This window comes from Macrobrachium rosenbergii, chromosome 21 (assembly GCF_040412425.1).
Source record: "Macrobrachium rosenbergii isolate ZJJX-2024 chromosome 21, ASM4041242v1, whole genome shotgun sequence".
In the NCBI taxonomy this organism is placed as follows: domain Eukaryota; kingdom Metazoa; phylum Arthropoda; class Malacostraca; order Decapoda; family Palaemonidae; genus Macrobrachium; species Macrobrachium rosenbergii.
This window is the reverse complement of record NC_089761.1, coordinates 71,076,305-71,098,666: the sequence shown is the minus strand read 5'-3', so window position 1 is coordinate 71,098,666 and position 22,362 is coordinate 71,076,305. Positions and strand designations below refer to the sequence as shown.

Sequence of the window (22,362 nt, the reverse complement as noted above, 5' to 3'; positions counted from 1 at the left end):
TCAGTACACAAAACAACAACATTGTTCACAGTAAATATGGAGAAAGTTTGCCAGCAATTCCATAAAACAAAAGTACATAATAATACAAAGGTTCACCATACATACACCAGTTTCCATGATTGGCATCACTATACCTTCCCATCACAGAAAACAATTGACTAGTGTGCTCTGAGCATTGTATCCAAAAGCAGATCAAATCTTGATAATGTACTATTGTGTTCTGAGCATCCAGTCTATGATTTAACCCTTACATGATGAACAGTATATCTTGGTTTGAGGTGTTGTATAAACATCAACTATACTTATAAACAATCTCCATGAATAACTCTCTTCACAGACTCAACAGTATGTAGTTAAAATACCTAACATTCCTGAGCAGAGAACAAAATTATCTCGGGCTCTGATGATTACAAATAATTGTTTACAATGTCTTTTGCAGAATAAAGGAAAATATAAATAAGAGAAGAATTACATGATATCAAAACAATATTTCTTTTGGTAAATTTAATATTCTAATACAAATATCTAACTCTGAGACTCATTTATTAACATTATGAAATACAAGGCCATTTTAATTGTAACAACATACTATTCACCATATTCAGTTCCATCACCTACTATCTCCAGAAAGGAAATCTTGTGAATACTTTTTATCACCAATAAACATTGCCATTTTAATGATGGCATCAACTGCTGGTTCATATATCAAGTCATCATCACAATCATGGATGTCTGCTGGCACTGAAAAAAAACCATACATATTTGTATTATAAAATATCAGCTATTAAACACAAGTTCTTGTATAATTGCTAAGGACTTAAAGAATATTTTTTATGGCAATGCTCAAAAAGAGAAAGTATGTTTGAATTTTTATGGCAATGCTCAAAAAGAGAAGGTATGTTTGAATTACACTAACACGTTTAAGCTATAATCTATATTCACCTTTATGTCACTGAACCAGAACTGAATACTTTTATTCAGGAGCCATGCATATTATGAAGTAAATTATTAGTGAATTCCAAGGAAGATTTCCTTTTTTATTTCATATCAGTTACCCTAAGAAAGTGAAAAAATAATGCCAGAGTAAAAAGTCTACCAACTACACTGGCAGTCCTTTACTATTCAAGGAGGCTTACAAGCCCTCCCCATACATAAATCCAAAATGGCCTGAAATTTGTAGAGCCAAATTAATAAAATGTACAACAAACACAAGTAAAATATTACTGCAAATACAGTATATATATATATATATATATATATATATATATATATATATATATATATATATATATATATATATATATATATATATATATATATATGTATATATGACTTTTTATCATCACCGTGATTCATATACAATCAGTAAGCTACAAACGTCCTTTAATATCCAATTTGCTCTACCTCGGAAATAATATATTTTCATATATGTTACCGAAGGGGAATTTTTTAGCTGATAATAAGCTCGTCGTCTCGTGGGCTCGAACCAGTGAAGGACAAGAACTCAGGACTACAGTGGACGCTTAACCCACGCGGCCAGCATGGTTTATCTGCGACTGAAGCGCTTTACACGGTTGATAACAACCACCAAGCTGTGACTGAAGTTTTTAATCACCTAAATAAAGAGTTAACAATAAGTAAGAACACACCCTTGATGGATGTTGAGGTCTATCATCATAGGATTTTGTCAGTAGCAGAAGTATAAACTGATCACTTAACAAGTGACAACGTTACCTTAAATTCAATATAAGATAAGCTGGTTGAGGACATAAAAGACATAGATGTCTGGAAAAAATTTGAGGAGTTACTAACAAAATACAGTGATGTATTCACTACTAACAGTGGCTGCTTAGGTAAAACTAGTGTAATTAAACATCAGATAAGGTTGATGGATCCAAATAAGATCATTTATGTTCCTTCCTACACACTGCCCATGAAGTTCCAAAATGAACTAACAGAGAAAGTCGAGAAAATGCTTAAAGAAGGCGCAATAAAGAAATCTGTCAGTCCATATAACTTTCCATTAATTGTCGTCCCCAAGAAAGATCGTACTTGGAGGATTTGTGTTGATTTCAGGAAACTCAATGAGGAAACTATCCCAGATAGATTTCCTGTGTCTTGTACTGATATTTTGTCGGTTTTAGGCCAATATTCTTATTTTACTTATTTAGATCTGTTAAGAGGTTTCCATCAGATCCCTTTGGAGGAGAGTAGTACACAATATACAGCATTTAGCACCTCCAGGGGCCATTTTGAATTTTTAAGGATGCCATTTGGGTTTTTGGAGATATGTTAGGCGACATCCTTCATGCCTGTATGGATGATTTAGTTATATTTTCACATACACTTGAAGATCATCTTAAGAAACTGGAGCTTGTTTTCCAAAGGTTGAGGCATTATAACCTAAAGGTAAAGTTATCAAAATGTGACTTCTATAAACAGGAACTAGTATACTTAGGTTTTGTTGTGTCAAAAGATGATTTAAAGGTGGTATATGACAAGATTTCAGCTATAGAGAGATTTCCTGAACCCACCTTAGTGAAAGGTGTTCAAAAATTTCTGGGCATGGCTGGATACTATAGGCAGTTTATATATAATTATTCAGTAATCGCAGGACCTTTGACTGATCTAATAAGAAAAAGAACAGATTTTAAATGGGATGTCCAACAGCAGTCAGCTTTTAACACCCTGAAGGAGAAATTACTGTCTTCACCAATTTTGGTTTTCCCAGATTATAATAAACCATTTTACATTGCTACAGATGCCTCTGATTATGGGTTAGGTGGTGTCCTGCTACAATGGAAAAATGATAAATTGCACCCTATAGCATTCTATTCCAGAATGCTAAAACCTGCTGAGAGCAAATATGCTGTTATAGACAAAGATGCCCTAGCCATTGTCAATTCCTTATGTAATATTAAATATATCATATATGGCTATGAGGTTAATATATTGACAGATCACAAACCTCTTTGTGACTTCTTTAAGGGTTTTGATTTCAGTCCCAAAAGGACGAGATGGCATATGATACTACAAGATTTTGGTGCTAAAATAGGGTATATTCCTGGCAAGACTAATATAATCGCTGATGCATTATCCAGGAACCCAGTGACGTCTCATACACATGATCCTTCTGGTTTTGATGATGATATATTGACGTTACAGTCTGTTGATGTTAATGTTACTACAGAGAATCAAATAACCTCAGAATTATCAGGTGATGCTGCAGATGACTTAGGCTGGATGTTCTGCTGAGAGAACAATTGCAAGACGAAAAATGAAGCCAAATAATAGAAATGCTAAAAGGAGATGAGAATACTGAAGCATATAAAAAGTGTGTAACAGAGAATTACTCAATAGTAGATGATGTCTTATGTCGGAACGTTCCACGGAAGACTAGCAGTAGCTTCCATATTAACACAAATCAGGTAGTTATACCTAAGAAACTGATACCCATCATGGTAAAATGGTTGCACAAACAAATCGAATGCACACCCCGGTTTCTCTATCATGCTAGCCAAAGCACGGAACATGTTTTATTGGTCTTCAATGTCTGTGGATATCCATAATTATATTAAATCTTGCGAGGTCTGTTGTAAGAATAAAGGTTATGTTAAGAAACCATTATCTTTGGGTACTTATCCCGTACCACACAAACCGTTTGAGAGGGTGCATGTAGATTTGCTTACAGGGTTCTATGAAACTCAGAGGGGAAATAAACACCTGTTGGTTGCTATAGATGCTTTAACAAGGTTTGCAGAAATCTTTTCTTTGAAGAGTAAAACAGCACAAGAGTGTGCTCGAGTCTTTTATGATGGTTTTATATGCCGGCATGGTATACCTAATGTTTTAATATCAGACTCAAGTGGTGAGTTCAATAATGCTTTTCTAGTTTCTTTGTGTTCATTCTTAGATATAAAAAAGATTAATACTTTGGTCTTTCATTCTTAGATATAAAAAAGATTAATACTTTGGTCTATCATCCGGAATCTAACGGTTTGGTAGAAAGGGTGAACTGTAAAATCTTGGATATACTAAAGGTTACCATAGGTGGTATGGATCCTAACTGGGATTTAGCAATTCCAACAGTAGTGTGTACAATTAATACTTCTTATCATTTGTCAATAAAGATATCTCCTTACGAAGCTGTTTATGGAATCAGAATGACGTCACCTTTTGATGTGCTGAATTCCACAGAAGCTATACCTTACCCATTAAGAATGCTGTTGATGTCATCAGAGTGAGGTTTGACATACTTTATAAACAATCATCAGATGCTAATGTTGTTATGAAAAGGGATCATGACAAAATGGCAAAAACTTATAAACCTTGTGCAGTTGGTGACAGAGTTTATGTAAAGGTTAATGTAAGGAAAGGATCAAACTATAAATTAACACCAATTTTTGAAGGTCCATTTCAAGTTCTTGAGTTGTTGTTAGCCATTAGGTTGAAAATCAGGAATTTAAGCAATCCAAATGATGAAAGAGTAGTCAATATTTCGCAAATACGCGCGTAGTACTGTGGATACGCACTGTTATTAACTAAAATCCTTGTTTATTTATGTTGTACTGTTTTCCTTAGAATTTACCTTTATTTTCTTTATTTTTCATTTAGCAAATTATTGTGTTTATCTTTCTTGGAATGCTTCTAAAAGTTGTTCTTATTTTGCAGTTCCAGTCATGAAGCCTGTTTATGTCTTCATAATTTTATGTGTACCTCAGGCACGATCGCTTTTCCATGGGGAAGTTCCACTTTTTCGTTAGGGCCTGGGACAATAGTTGAAAAGACCCTAGACTTCTTTTTGTACACCAAGTCTTTAGTGATGGAAGTGACTATGGACGCAATCCTCCTAACCGAGGATAATGTACTTAGGTTGCATGAAGACTTGGTTTTGTTTCAGGAGAATTTAGAATCCATAGGGAAAAAGCATTTTACTCTTAATCACACAGGACCTATTTCACCCATTTATGACGTGGCTGAACTTTTGTTTAGAGAAGTTAATGTTAAGTTAGTAGACACAAGAGTTAAAGTAAATGAGCTGTTGAAATGGTCTATCCCACATGATGTAGTAGAACGTAGGAACTCGTTTTTGTTTGCTGCACTTAGTGGTTTAGGTGTCTTTGGTTCAGTAGTTGGTATAGGTCTTGGATTAGCTAACATGGTTAGGTTAAGAGCTGAAAAACATAAACTTGAGCTGCTTAACTATGAACAGGACATGATCACATCTCAGTTACATAAACAGTTACAGACTATTAGTAGTTTAGTAGATGAATTAAATGATGCTACGAGTCTTTTACAAGGCATGGGTGATACTCAGTTGTTGGTAACGACTTTGTCTTATTACTATACGAAAATATCCCAGATGTATGATAATATAACTTCTGAAGAGAACACTAAGGATTATATTGAAGCCGTAACTTCGGCAGTCAAAGGAGTTTTATCACCACATTTGTTGCCTGTAAAGGACTTGATGCAGATTATCTATAATGCTCGTGATAGAATGGGTTGGAAACCGTTTGTTGAACCGCACAGACTTGACTTTTACTATAGTTTAATTTCTGTGAAGGTTGAACAGGGTAATCCTTCCGATCCTTGGGAGTCCTACGTTTTGCAACCTTTTCCTACTAGATTTGGGGCTTCCACAGTTCCAAAGGTATCCAATTATAGGGCATTAGTTTTGCTGTCTAGGTCTGAGAACATATACGCAGTCGTACATGACGATGACAAACATACACTGAACTGCATCAATTCTCTAAATTCTAAGATCTGCTCAGTAGACTCATTTGTTTTCCAAAGACGTTAACGCTCGTTCTTGTCTACTGCAATTAGTTCTTAACGGGACTTTCTTAGTGGGAGAAGATCATTACCTGGCTGGTTATCATGATTTTGAAGCTGATACATACTTACACAGGCTAACCAATGGCTCAACAATTCTCTACGGGTGGAATGAGTTCCAGATGTCCTGTCCAAGGGGCTCCATGCTGAAAACCAGTATTGGTCTGCTTGTGGATGGTTGCAACACCACTTCGAAGAACTACAAGAGCTTTGGACCTACGACTTTGACTCATGGGATTTCACAACTGTTACAGTGGAAATGCCAGTTTTCACTAGTGGTCTACACAACGTTACTGGCGCAGGGGAACCAGTCGTCCAATTTCACGAAACTGGCATCCACACAGACCTAGTATTACCGGTTCTGGGTACCTTAGCACTGCTGACAGCTTTCATAGGTGCCATTGTGGTTTTGGGTCTTCATATTCGACGGAATCGGCACAGTGACGTAGCGTTTGTCCGAAAAGTTGGACTGTCTGACTTTACTGGCCAAAGTATACCTTAGTTTTACCAGACCACTAGCTGATTAACAGCTCTCCTAGGGCTGGCCCGAAGGATTAGACTTATTTTACGTGGCTAAGAACCAACTGGTTACCTAGCAACGGGACCTACAGCTTATTGTGGAATCCAAACCACATTATACCGAGAAATAAATTTCTATCACCAGAAATAAATTCCTCTAACTCTTCATTAGCCGGCAGGAGACAGGAGTGCTGTGTTTAGTCGACCGGTCTTTCGGTTTACCTAACCTCGTGGTGGCCACACGGGTTAGCATTCTCTTTGGGCAGTGATGTAGAATTGATTTTTGAAGGAACAGAGTTGTCATAGTGTGTGGGTTGTCTGGATGTAGTTTGACAGGTCAAGAACTTTCCACTATTAGGAAGATAAAGTACATTAAATGTGTTTATGTATCTATGTATCTTGTGGACAAAACCATATCTTAGTGTATGCTTAAAGATTTGACCAATTATGATTTACATACCATGTGTACCCTTTTATCTTATTATATATGTGTCTTCCTTATGATGAATTATATTACACTTGTTTTGTTGCACATATTTCAACAACAAAGGGTTCTGATATTTTTGGTAACATATCCGTGTCCTTGCATAATGTTTGGTGTTGTTATTGCAACACGCTGAATTTATGAACCCTCTTATTTACTTTGGTTTGGGTAGAAGTTTATTTTGTTCAGTATATATTTAGTTAAACCTTCAGTGGTCAATACTTATTTGGTTGCAGTCGGTTGAACTGCCAATTTTTTTTTTTAGTATAGTTTTAAACGGCTGTACTTTGTGAACATTCTTATCATATATGTTTCTTGCATTTTTTTGTCGTGTGGTCTCGTTCAGTTTCTAACAGTAACATGTCCTGTGAGCTCCTCCATCTGTAATTTGGTTGTAGTAATACGCATGTCCGCTTTTTGCTTGTCCCTGGTTGTCTGCCGGAGCATCCAAGGGCGTGGCAGAGCAATATGTATTAAATATTATATCTGTATCTGTTTAACTATGATAAAACCAAGACGCAGTAGCGTAGAGAAAGGTTCACGATATAGTCACGGACTCTACTTCGTGGGCGTCACCACCTCTATCGATCTTTCAAAGCAGCTTACTATCGTCGGTTCGCGTGGAGCTTCTCTCCATTCCTGGGTTTCAGACTTCGAGGAATCAAGCCTACTCGCAGGTCATGCCTTTCGGTCTAAATATTGCACCCAGGATATTTACCAGCTGGCGGACCACGGTAGTTCAGCAGCTCGGTCGAGGATATCCTAGCAAGCGTGCCTAGGCGATTGGATAATTTTGGCATAACAGTTCTAGGAAATGCCGGAAGGCCACGTATGGTCATCAACTTCCACCAAATTAGTTAGGTTTTCAACTGAACAGAAGTCCGCCTGACTCCGGTCGGTTTCAGTGGCTGGGTCTCCAGTGGGATCTGTCACCATTACCCGTTAACCCTCCACCTCCCAAGCGGAAGAGATGCTTCCTTACCAGGAAATTCTGAAACAAAGCAGCATCCGCGGAACCAAGATCTCGGTTCCCTTCAATTTGCTTCAGTGACGGACCATAAGTCTTAAAAGCAAAATTAAAAGACATAAGCAGGTGTGGCAGTCGAGCCAATGTCAGGCTCAGAGACAAGGTCTCACTCCATCCCCCCGGATTTTAAAGAGGCGAGACCTGCGGCCTTGGTCCACAGTCAGTGGCTGTCCGAACAGTCACTTCAGTTCCCTCCTCGGCGCTGATGATTCTGCGGATGCCTCAATTAAGCGGCTGGGGAGGGTATTCGCCAAAACAAAAAGTACAAGGAACGTGGACTACAAGGTTTCAACGGTTCCATATAAACACCTTGGAAGCTATGGCAGTATTTCTAACCTTAAAGAAAATCCGGCCCCCCAGCCGGATTCATATCAGACTGGTGTTGGACAGCGCCGTGGTAGTTCATTGCATCAACAGGGGCGGCTCCAAATCAGGTCGCGTAAACCAGATTATGGTAGCTATTTTCTCCCCTGGCCCGAACAAGCACAGCTGGCATCTGTCAGCCACCACCTGGCGAAGTGCGGAGCATTAATTGGCCGGATTCCCTGTCAGGAACCACTCCGTTGGGGCGAGGTGGTCTCTGAATGGAGAATCTTTCAATTGGATTTTACTTGCGGGTTCGGGTCTCCAAGTGGATCTGTTGACGGACAACTAAACTTCCCTGTTATGTGGCCCGAACCTGGATCCTCGGCGTATACCCGCGGACCTTAATGACAGACTGGAACAATTGGGAGAAAGATTACCTGTTTCACAATAAACTTGCTGTTGAAAGTACTGCACAAACTCAGGTCATTCAGGGGTCAGCTGGCCTGGTAGCCCCTTATTGGCCGAAAAACGGTGGTTCCCTCTTCTTCAGGAACCGGGTTGCGGAGTCTCTGATTCCCAATCCCAAACCTGACCCAAACAGTACAAACCAAGACTGTCAGCTTCCTCAAGAATTCAGAATACCTAGTTTTATGGTTTATAAAGTTCGCAGCTCAAAGAGAGCAAGCATTGACCCGTTAACACTCTGTTTTTAGAATCAGACAAGAGAGATTCTGCCCTCCAGACATTAAACAAGCAGTCAAGAGAATTGGCCTCTTTTTTGAGAAGACATCTGAAGCCCAAATAAACTAACCTGGTGCAACTAGCAGATCATTGTTTGAAAAAACGCTTGCCCGGCCACTATTACCACAGCTAAGTCAGCCCTGAAGAAAGAGTATTCTTATATGGTTTTAAAATTGACCTTACAGATTCTTGCGCCATCTATTCCTAGAGCATGCGCTCGTCTGGGAACCATGTCATTGCACATTCTGTTGCAGTGGTTCCTCAATGATGCTTAAGTTAGCATCTGAGATTGACAACTCTCAATGCACTTATTTTGGATCTGTTAAGGAGAAACTTTATTTCTTATTAGCTTGGCTTCAGGTGCCAGAATTTCAGAGCTGTCGGCTCTCTCTAGAGGTGATGATTTTGTTAGTTTCCTCCCGTCCGGAGAAGCCCTCCTTTCTCCTGACCATAGATTTTTAGCTAAAAATGAGGACCCTCAAGACAGGTGGTCTCCTTGGAAGGTGGTGCCCTTCCACAGGACCAGTCCTTATGCCCAGTCTATACCTTAAAGTCTTACCTTTTAAGAACTCCACAGTGTAAGTCGGGTCCTCTTTTTATCAGAGAAAGGTGGAACTCTTTCCAAAGCAATTAGGCAACAAATTCTGTATTTCATTAAACAAGCTAACTTGATTCAGTCCCTAAGGTTCATGATATCCAGGTACGGTACCTACTTCCACTAATTATTTTTTCATAATATGGATTTTCAGAACTTACCAAATATGCAGGATGGAAATCACCTCTAGAGTATTTAAACGCCATTATTTAAATCACTCCAGCCCTGAAATTTTCTACAGTGGCTGTGGGAGTGTCGTTCCCCACCTTGAGTATCCTTTATCAGCCCCTCCCCCTTCGCCTGCCTCATTTACTTCCTCTGCCTGCCCTTCTGGATGATCATGCCTCACTGCCTTGCTCCTCATATTGATATTATTACTGTCTTTTTATTATCTTTTGGGGACTGTATTTTGACATGCTGTAATTTTTGGATTGTCTTAGGGGTACTGGGCTGTTTTTTATTTTGCTCCATGTACCCCATAAGATTTTCTCGTGTTGTGATGTCTCTCTTATGTTTAGTTATAAGTTTGTATTCTCCTTATAATCTTAAGTATTTTTAATGTATTTTGCCTGCCATATTGTTTGGTGTATGGACTTTGTATTCTACTTGCAAGGTCGTATTACTGTATTTTCATGTTAATATTCATTTTTTCGTAGACAGAGATATTCTCATTAAATCCGTTCCATAGCTTGTGTTTTTCTTCCAAGATCACCTTATGTTTCCTTGTAGTTTGCAGTCTTGGCATGATTCTCTATCACTATTTCACCGGCTGACAGGCTGGACTCCAGAAAGGGATTTGACAAAGGAAAAATCTATTTCTGAGAAGGCCCGTCCTGTGTTCCCTCAAAGTGGCTTCTGCTCCCCCTGCCTGCATGCCAAGCCTGGGGTGGTGCTAGTCTGGAGAATGAGGTAGCAGGTGGCGCTGGTGTCGCCCGGCCTGAGCGGGCATACCTGTGCGTGAGGGCTGTCGCGGCTCACTGCTCTCTTCCGGGGGTTTTGACATGGGGATATCTATCGAGTGTAGCTCTGTGGTTGTGATCCTTTCACTCACCCTTGGTTATACCGGCGTCTTCCTTAGGAAGACGCTCGATCTAAATTAATAACAGCATTCCTGAAAACTCTTTTCTCTGGTATATCTAGCATTTTATACCTAGAAATTCGTGTTAGTATGGAATTTCACCGGGTGACATGGGGCCTTCCTCAGAAATAGATTTTTCCTTTGTCAAAATCCCTTATTTATCGTAACCGATTTGATCATTACTTATGCTATTCAAACTTTAATTCACATTTGTGTTTTAAAATGTAATGCGTGCACTTATGTGTGTAGCAGCACTTAAGCGAGGCGTAATCTGAATCACCACTCAGGATTCAAGCGTATGAGATTGTGAGCCATGACACACGATACTTTGTACTAAGATAGAAAATAAACCAAAAAAATGGAGACGAGTTCTGATTAGCACTCCCATTCCATCTTTACCAAACAGGAGGGTCTTCAAAGGGAAGTCCCCTCCATTACTATATTTGTACCTGTCTACCATGAAAGGTTAAACACCAAACACTATTACCTTATTACTGTACAGTGAACCCCCCGTATTTGCGGGAGATACGTCCCACACCCCGCCGCGAATAGGTCAAATCTGCGAATGCTTACAATGCCCCTCTAAAAATGCTTATACCTATCTACTATGAAGGGTCAAACACTAAAGTATGCCTAAAAATACCAGCCTACATCAAATATAAATTAAACTATTACCTTATTACTGTATTTAATCTTTGAAATTATACTATTAACCCTCTAACGCCGAGCCTCTATTTACAAAAATGTCTCCCATATGCTGGCGGCGTTCGGGAGTTAGCGCCGAAGCGGAAAAAATGTTTTTTTCAAAAAATCACAGCACACTTAGTTTTTAAGATTAAGAGTTCATTTTTGGCTCCTTTTTTTGTCATTGCCTGAAGTTTAGTATGCAACCATCAGAAATGAAAAAAATATCATTATCATATATAAATATTGAAATATATGACAGCACAAAAAAGAATTTTCATATATAATTTTATACAAATCGCGCTGTGAGCAAAACGGTTAAAGCTAACGGGTTATTTTTTTTTTCTTTGTATTGTACACTAAATTGCGATGATTTTGGTATATAACAAATTGTAAAACGATCAAAGCAACACAGAGAAAATATTATCACAAAATGATGCATGAATTAAATGTCTTGCAGACCTTAAGAATTTTTCAAAAATTCACGATCAAATCGAAATATTGTGCTAGAAGACTTCCCGTTTGTTGAAAAAATGAAGCTAATTGATTGGTCTTACTAGACTGTAAGTGTTTTAGCTTACAATTGCAGTTTTCGACCATTGACCCAGTAAATTTTCTGTTATAAGTGATTTATATGAAAATATTTCAAAACTGATCAGCTACAACCATGAATTGTTTTCTGTTGTATTCTACATGATTGCGCACATGTTCATATATAAAAGTTTGTATAACGACTAATATAAACGGTGCAAACATTGACAGCGTGAAAGAATTTCTGAGATGTTAGGCCAAGTTTTTAGCGCTGTCACGTAAGAAAAATGTTTTTCAAAAATTCACCATAAATCGAAAAATTGTACTAGAGACTTCCAATTTATTGCAAAATGAAGGTAAATGATTGAATATTACTAGAATGTAGAGTTTTGCTTTAGTGCGTTTTCGACCATTGGTCGAGGTTAAAGTTGACTGAAGTTGAAATTTTGGCAGTTATAAGTGATTTATGTGAAAATGCTTAAACTGATAAAAGCTACAACCATGAGTTATTTTCTGTTGTATTCTACATGAAATTGTGCACATTTTCATATATATAAAAGTTTATGTAACGACTAATGTAAACGATGCAAACGTACTGACAGCGTGTGAAAGAATTTCTGAGATGTTAGAAGCGAGTTGCAGCGGCGCCAGGCGGCCAGGAAAAAGTTTTTTTTTTTTAGAAATTCACCATAAATCGAAATATTGTGCTAGAGACTTCCAGTTTGTTGCAAAATGAAGGTACACTCGGCAAGAAAAGTGAAGATACAGTTTTCTTTAGATTTCGTTCATCGAATTTTAATTTTTTTCTTACAGAAAACACATAATCTCAGTAAATTTACTCTAGAATATGAAAATACAATGCAAATTATATCATATATGTTAAATCTGCACAACAAAAACGTTCAGATGTAAAACACCATGCATGTCGAAGTAATCAGAATTTCTCAAATGACTTCGTTCTTAGGATCCTAAAAGATAGTGTGTGGATATCTTGGTGTAGTACTATTTATCAGAACGGCAATATTTGCTCGTTTTCCGTTATGAACAGGCTTATTATTGCATCATCATGCGAGGTAATGATAATTTCTTTAAATTTACAAGATTCATATTTGTATTTCACACTGTTAAAGGTCAGCTGAAGGTAATGGCAGTAAATGTTGTCACAATAGGGCAGATTGACCAATCTATTTAAATCACAAGAAGCGTTCTCTATGATGTGCGAATGCAGCGATAACTGACGCGAAAACACAAGTAACTGGATGTTTCTTAACGTTGCCATAGTCTCTCTCTCTCTCTCTCTCTCTCTCTCTCTCTCTCTCTCTCTCTCTCTCTCTCTCTCTCCATTGCTAAAGTATATTTGTACAAATATAGTATAGAAACAATCTCTAAAAGAAAAAAAAATAATGAAATGAGTAGCTCTACATGTAGGCCTAGGCTTACACAACAGCAACTCTCTCTGTGTGTGTGTCTCTCTCTCTCTCTCCATTGCTAAAACATACTATACAAATATAGTATTGCTCAATCTCTAAAAGAAAAAAAATGAAATAAGTAGCTCTACATATAGGCCTGGAAGCACACAACAGCAACTCTCTCTCTCTCTCTCTCCTGCCATGACACTGCATTCGTTCCTTTATTGTTCCCCAAGTTTTTGTTGGACATAATCAAATTTAACTTTTGATTTCATTATGGAAGATCGGCGTTTCGATTATGCACGCATTTAAGTTCATTGTGGTGTCATAAATTCATATGTGCAAGGTTACTTAAGTAGGTTATGTGGAAAAATGTTTATTTTGCTCAGACTGTCTAAGTCACTTGAACGAATACTTAAAGCTTACTACTGTATTTAAGTATCAATGATTTCAGAACCGTAGAATATGATTGAAAGTTATAGGAGGTCAAGCAAAAAACAAACACAATAAAACTGAAGCTCCACCCCTTTCTAAAGTTGCCAGATGTCTCATTATTTAGCACTATATGTCCGAAGATTTAAAAAAACTGTATCCTCACTTTTCTTGCCGAGTGTACATGATTGAATATTACTAGAATGTAAGTTTTAGCTTATAATTGCGTTTTTTTACCATTTCGGTCGAGTTAAAGTTGACGACTTATTAGCAGTTATAAGTGATTTATATGAAAATATTTAAAAACTGATAAAAGCTACAACCATGAGTTATTTTCTGTTGTATTCTACATGAAATTGCACATTTCCATATATAAGAAACTTTATGCTTAACGACTAATATAAGCAGTTACCAAACATTCACGACAACATTCTGTAGAAAAGAAGATTTCTGGCTGTGAATGTAAGAGGAAAAAGTTTTTTCAAATTCACCATAAATCGAAATATTGTATGAAGCAATTTGTTGCAAAATGAAGGTAAATGATTGAATATTACTAGAATGTAAGAGTTTTAGCTTACAATTGCGTTTTTCGACCATTTCGGTCCAGTCAAAGTTGACTGAAGGTTGAAATTTTGGCACTTATCGTGATTTATATGAAAATATTTCCAAACTGATAAAAGCTACAACCATGGGTTGTATTTTACATGAAATTGTGCACATTTTCATATATAAAACTTTATGTAACGGCTGATATAAAACAGTGCAAAAATTACAACAAAATGACGAAAGAATTTCTGAAATTTTCGGCCGAGTTACCGCGCGGACATGAAACTTTTTTTTAAAAATTCACCATAAATTGAAATATTGTGCTAGAACTTTAATTTGTTTGCAAAATGGAAGGTAAATGATTGAATATTACTAGAATGTAAGAGTTTTGAAAACACAATTGCGTTTTTTACCATTTCGGTCGAGTCAAAGTTGACCGAAGGTTGAAATTTTTTGTAGTCGACGTACGGTACGTCCACTTGGTACCCAACAGACAATTTTAGTCGACGTATGATACGTCCAGTCGGCGTTTAAGGGTTAATATAATTTCCAAGCCATCTTAATCATTTTATCATTACATTTATATGTATGTACTGTATGGCTTACAGCTGTAGGTGAAAATAATCCAGTCCCCCCTACGTATTCAGCTACACATTTTCTTTCATACAGTTATAAGCCATCCCGTTTTCTTTTTGGGGGGAACATTGGTATTTACGTATACGTAATTCTGAAGAGACAAAAATTTTTAAAAATTTATGCACATTTTAAAATATTTCATACTGCTGTACTTATATATTAAGATTACTACATACGTAAATCACACGGGTACTCACCAGAGATGAATGTTGATTAAAGATGATGATGATGAAATAGCTGTGCAGTGCAATGAATGATGATGAAGATATGACTGCACTGCAAAGCAGGGAGTTATAACTCATCTGAGGGTGCCTCTTCACCTTCAGGAGGCGCTTCGGGAGGCACTTCTTCAGTTGATTTGGGAGGCACAACTTCAGGCGATTGGGGAGGCACTTCTTCAGGCGATTTGAGGGGCACTACTTCAGGCGATTGGGGAGGCACTTCTTCAGGCAATTCGAGAAGCACTACTTCGGGTGATTTGGGAGGCTTTGGAGGGGCCTTCTTTGTCCGTTTGATGAACATGGTGATAGGCAGCTGCTGTCGCTGCTTTTTCATGGTGATGAGGGTTTGATTATAGGGCTCCCATGCTGAATCAAGCATGTTTGAAAACTTTAAGGATCGTTCCATAAAAGGATCCCATGTTGGAACATACTCCTCCGTATCCTTAATCATTCTCTTAATGTGGGACAGACGTTCCAAAGTCAGGCCGATCTCCTCTTCCTCCTGCTCCTCCCCTGAACCTGGCATATCTTCTTCCTCACTGGCAGACTTCGTCAACTCTTCCAAATCCTGGTCCGTCAGGGGGTCAGAGAGAGCATCAATAAGGGTGCCGATTTCATCCTCGGTGATGTCCTCGAAGCCCTCCCCACCTAGAATCCTCGCTAACTGGACAGCTTTATTAATGGCCGAATGTTGAATTTCTTCAGGAGAGAAGCCCCTGTAATCATGAACACACTCTGGCCACAACTTGTTCCAGCATGCGTTCAGGGTCTCCTTCTTCATGTCATTCAGTGATCGGATGATGATGCTCAGACATACATAGTCGAATTTATGCCAATATTCTTTTAGCATAAATTCACTGTCACTGTCCATTGCGTTTACAAGGTGCTGGAGGGAGTTCCCGGCATAGAGTGCCTTGAAGGCATGGATCACACCCCAGTCCATAGGCTGGAGGAGAGAGGCGGTGTTGGGAGGGGAGGAACTCAAACTGACTCCCTTGTAAGAAAGATCAAGAGGGTGGCCACCAGCATTATCCATAATCAGCAACACCTTGAACTCCATGGCCAAGTCGTTCAGGTATGGAACCAGTACTCTGTGAGGACTTTGGTGATCCAGGCCTTAGGGTTATGCATCCAGAACACAGGAAGCAATGCCTTGTTCTTATTCTTGAGGGCCCTGGGGTTTGCAGCCTCGTAAATGAGGCCTGGTTTAAGCATGAAACCAGCTGCATTCCCACACATGATGAGGGTAACCCTATCGTTCTGGGCCTTGAATCCGGAGGCTTTAGCTTCGTCCTTCATAAGGTATGTCCGGGAAGGCATCTTCTTCCAGAACAGGCCAGTCTCATTCATATTGAACACCTGTTCTGGATGGTAGCCCTTCTCCTCGATGATCTTCTTGAAGGCCTCCGGATATTTCGCGGCTGCTTCAATGTCACCAGATGGTGATTCCCCATGCAGAGTAACAGACTTTAGGTGGAACTGCTTTTGAAATCAGTGGAACCACCCCTTGCTGGCCTGGAAACCTTGAGGCACTGATGATGGTCCTGCTTGGGGCTCCTCCCCCTCTTCGTCTTCTGCTGGTTCATCAAAGCCTAAAAATTTTAATTCGCCTTCTTCAACGCCTTCCTTTGCCTGTACTACATTGTCGCCTTCCTTAGCAGTTGATAACTGCTGGTAGAGTTGTCGCGCTTTCTCGCAAATGGTGTTGGAGTCGAGGGGCACGTTTTTCTTCCGGCAGTCCTTTATCCAGATTGCCAGCGCAGATTCCATTTTCACGATTGTTTTATCCCGCACTGTCAATAAGAACTGTCTTTGCACCACCGGAAGTAGCTCATACTCACAGACTTGCGTATCTCCGCCTCTTTCTTCTTGATATATCTCACTGTGCTCTCATTAACACTGAAATGGCGGCCAACCGCGGCAAAACTTTTGCCCTCCTTTAACATGTCAAGAAGTTTCACCTTCTCCTTGAGTTTCATAACAGTCTTCTTTCTTTCAGACTCTTTGCCAGAAGGCTTTGAAGGAGCAGGGCGTTTTTTAGGAGGCATTTTAGGGCCGAATACCGCTGATGCACAAAGATAAAAAATCAAAACGGACAGACGCACCGTTTCACATGGTAAGATGCTGCGAACTATACGCACAATCTGAGGAGGATGCCGTGGGGTGGTCTCCCAGAATTCTGTGTTCGCAAGTTGGTTGTGAATGTTCAGCCAATCAGCGCCAAGTGAACAGCCAATGAGTGCCAAGGAAAATGAATGGTGCTTCTGGATTGGCTGCTTTGCAGATGACAGCCAATAGTGTGTTGAGTGTCACTGGTCCTGGGTACACAGCGTCCAGCATCGCAATTTCTTTATATTTGCAGATAGGTGGCTTGGGTGAAGCACTTTTAAGAAAAACAAATATATGTTATTGAAATTTTGCTGTGTTTACGTTAATATATTACAGTACTGTAATATTTGAAAATTAGTAAATCGTTTTTCAACTTAAAATTTGTACTTACAGTAGTCATTAATATATACTTAGCACAAACATGAAAATGCTACGTACCGCAGATGTAAACATACGTACCCTGCAGTATTCCTGTTGTCTTACACATTTTAGATATGCTCTACGTACTACCCGTAGTACTGTACTGTACTGTGTATCATCCTAAAACACTTTTTGTATGTAATATTTAAAAATCATCCTACAACAAAACATTTTATAAAATATACGTACTATATGCACAGAAGATCAGTTTCAGTACATGTACGAGCAACCAGTAGTACCATGAGTATACCTTAGCAGCAAATTATCGGCAAATGACCCAATATAACCCGTTTTATTGCTATCTCAAGTTTGTGTGTTTTGCATGTACAGTACTATGGCCTAAAAATATTTGTTGAAATCGTGCATTATGATGTCCTCTGAATGCTCTGCTTCTTCTAAGGCCTCTGGCCAATAGCCTACAATTACTGTAATGACTGATGAGAAGAAAGTACTGTAGACATGATTGTTTTGTTAAGAGAGGGCAAAAGTCACGGAGAAGTAGCAGCCCATTACAGCATGACATTAATTGTGGTCGCCTGCATTGAGCTTGAATAAGGTAAACTACTCATGCAGCCCTACTGTACCGCTCTCGTTGCCATGTTCAAATGCCTTAACATGACGGGCGCTGTCCGTCATTCATCGCTTGCACAGCTGATTCATCATTATCATCATCTACAGCATACTGAAATCAACATTCATCACCAGTTACTACCCGTATGATTTAGCTTTATTATTTATTATTATTAAGGTACCCAGTGTAGTATTACATAATATTATTATTTAATTTTTATTACTATTATATGTACAGTTTAGATGATTATTTAATGTTTTTTTGTACAATAAATATGAAAATACAGAATATTGCTATACAAAAAGACAAAAATCTGCATCCGCGAATATGGAGTTTCCTGCGAATATTTTTATAGATATGTTCCATAGAAAAACCCGCGAATGCGTGAGTTTCTTGCGAAAAATTTTTAGATAGGTTCCGTAGAAAAACCCGCGAATGGTTGAGTCCGCGAACCTTTGAGAACGCGAATACGGGCGGTTCACTGTACATATATATATATATATATATATATATATATATATATATATATATATATATATATATATATATATATATATATATATATATATATATATATATATATATATTATATATATATATATATATATATATATATATATATATATATATATATATATATATATATATATATATATATATATATATATATATATATATATATATATATATATATATATATATATATATATATATATATATATATATATATATATATATATGTGTTGTATAAGTAACAATTTGTTTCAGTGGAACCAAATTAAAGCCTTTTGATTATCCTTTATTTTTTTGAACATGAATGTATTGCCACAGGTTAATAGATTAATATAATATATTAACAATGTTAATATAATGCTTATTCGGTTTAATAATGTTCAATACAAATGAAATCAAACCAAAGTTAAGAAAAAATAAGTTACAAAAGATATAAAGTTTTAGAATTTAGTCATTTATTTGAGATATTCAAAATGTTCCCCTTCATGTTCCATACAATTCTGAACTCTACCAGCAACACTCTTACAAACTTTTTGACACATTTCAATGGTAATTTCATGAAATTTATCTGAAATAGCATTCTTTAATTCTGGAATTGTTTTCGGCTTAAGATTGTAAACCTGATCTTTCAATACACCTCACAAAAAAAGTCCAGTGGTGTTAGGTCTGGTGAACGTGATGGCCATTCAATTGGTCCTCTTCGTCCTATCCATCTGCCTTCAAAATTTTCATTTAACCATTCCCTAACTCTTATCCCATAATGGGAAGGTGCTCCATCCGGTTGAAAATAAATATTATTTTGATTTTCAACTCTTGGCCAAAATTCCGTTTGTAACATATGCAAATAATTATCTTGATTCACAGTACTTTCAAAGAATATCAGCCCTATTAATCCCATGCAAGAAATGGCGGCCCAAACTGTTACTCCTGGTAAATTAATATCCTTTTCCAAAATGGCAATTGGTATGTCCATTTAACTTGAAGGTTGCTTCATCTGACCACCATATCTTGTCAAGGAAGGTTACATCTTCATTAACTTTAGTCATAAAGATTTCACAAAATTGCAATCGTCTGTCTTGATCTCCATCATGCAAACTTTGAAGCACACGTAGAATATAAGGTCTCATCTTTAGTTTCTTCAACATTCTGCGAACACTCCTATCACTAATTGCTAACTCTGCAGAAAGACGCATACTGAATTTTTGAGGAGAACGCAGCAACAAGTGTTGTAGTTCATTGGACTTTTCTAAGCTTGTTGCAACAATTGGCCTACTCGCTCTTTGAGCATCACTTAGACTTTCTGTGGATTCAAACTTTCTGATCAAGCTTGTGATATTTCGGCTTTGCACCCTTGGGATGTTAAATTCAGCTGATAACAATCTTACGATTTCAGCACCATTTCTATTGTTCTGATAGTACAATTGAATTGTTTTTGCTCTCTGTTCCTTTGTTAATCTTATGGTTGTATAAAATATCTGAAAATGAAGATTTAGCAAATTAAAAAGAAAATAATAAAGAAAATATACATTATAAGATATAAAATTAAAAGGGCGTTTTATTATACATATACCCTGTATATATATACATATATATACATATATATTATACACATATACATATATATACATATATATATATATATTATACACATATACATATATATATATATATATATAAATTTCTGACTCACGTCGGGATCGAACCCAGGTCTCTCAGGTGGAAAGCAAGGGCGTTACCCACTGGGCCATACAAGTCTAAAAGAAGTTGGAACCTGAGAGCAACTGCACCCAAGGAATTACCTGGGCAAGCTAACTGCTTGCATACCAGCGAGTTTTCCCCAACTTCCCGACTCAGCAATGACCCAATAGACAACATTTCATTCGAATTATCCCTTCTGAGTGAGGTGGAAAGCAAGGGCGTTATCCACTGGGCCATACAAGTCTAAAAGAAGTTGGAACCTGAGAGCAACTGCACCCAAGGAATTACCTGGGCAAGCTAACTGCTTGCATACCAGCGAAGTTTTCCCCAACTTCCCGACTCAGCAATGACCCAATAGACAACATTTCATTGAATTATCCCTTCTGAGTGAATAAGATAGAAATCATCAACACACAATCACGTGTGGAACAGAAATAAATTTCTGACTCACGCCGGATCAACCCAGGTCTCTCAGGTGGGGAATCCAAGGCGTTACCCACTGGGCCATACAAGTCTAAAGAAGTTGGAACCTGAGAGCAACTGCACCCAAGGAATTACCTGGGCTAACTAATTGCTTGCATAGCAGCGAGTTTTCCCCAACTTCCCGACTCAGCAATGACCCAATAGACAACATTTCATTCGAATTATCCCTTCTGAGTGGGTAACGATTGCTTTCCACCTGAGAGACCTGGGTTCGATCCCGACGTGAGTCAGAAATTTATTTCTGTTCCACACGTGATTGTGTGTTGATGATTTCATCTTATTCACTCAGAAGGGATAATTCAATGAAATGTTGTCTATTGGGTCATTGCTGAGTCGGGAAGTTGGGGAAAACCTCGCTGGTATGCAAGCAGTTAGCTTGCCCAGGTAATTCCTTGGGTGCAGTTGCTCAGGTTCCAACTTCTTTTAGACTTGTATGGCCCAGTGGGTAACGCCCCTTGCTTTCCACCTGAGAGACCTGGGTTCGATCCCCGACGTGAGTCAGAAATTTATTTCTGTTCCACACGTGATTGTGTGTTGATGATTTCTATATATATATATATATATATATATATATATATATATATATATATATATATATATATATATATATATATATGTATATGTATATATATATATATACGTATATGTATATGTATATATATATGTATATAATTTCATGATGTTGCCTTGTAATACATATATCCTCCTATAATTTTGACATATTTACTTTTTTTTTTTAGCATGTGTTATGTGTAATGATAATGATTGTTGAAGTGTCATATTTAGTTTGGCATCAGATATCAGAAGAACTAATGATTAAATAACTTGATAGCCTGATTTAGAATTGATAATACAATTTTAATAGTAACGTAGTTTAGAATGAATATCATCTTTCTTGGTAAAAGCGTAGTATATGAACGTGTGTGTGTCCAGCAAAGACTTGTTTCATTTCAATTGTCATCAGTTGAGATAAGAGAGGACGCTTTGTTTTGGGTCGTGATGACAGGTTTGGAAAACAAATGCTGATTCGTCCCATACGAGCTCAAGACGATTGATTTCACGTTGTTACATGTTCGAGTCACGTACGCCACTTTGAGAGAAAAAATATGTGTCTTGATCAGTTACGCCATGTTTTGTAAGATTGCGTTCAAAACGTTTTGCTGGGATGACGTAACTTTCTTTCTAGGAGTTTCTGCATGGTATTTCGCACCCAAAATGCTTTAGTGACGTCACCTCCTGCTTATAGAACTTTTGTATCTCGTGATTCAAAATACTTTAATGATATCATGCAATTGTTTCACATATTACTGAAACCTAAAATTTGTTTCTTTCTGATTTCTGAGATCAGTTAATTTGGTTCCCTCTCTCTCTCGTTCTTAGAAAGAGATAACTTTTAACGTAGTGTTTTGTGGTCATGTATTAGCATTAACTTTTGAGATCTGAATTTAGTAATGTTATTTAGTTTGTAACGGCGCCTGGTAAAAAAGTGTGTTTTGTGGTAACGCAGCTGCAGCAAGTGATTTA

General features: G+C 37.7%; 1 protein-coding gene across 1 annotated transcript in view; it reads right to left on the bottom strand.

The window, feature by feature from the left end:
- Nucleotides 1–489: 489 nt before the first annotated feature.
- The window catches only part of LOC136849552 (general transcription factor 3C polypeptide 1), a 1,135,756-nt gene continuing 1,113,883 nt past the window's right edge, over nt 490–22,362 (bottom strand). The window contains 1 exon segment of the mRNA XM_067122889.1: nt 490–741. Coding sequence (XP_066978990.1) covers nt 611–741 — 131 coding nt within the window. The 3' untranslated portion in view covers nt 490–610.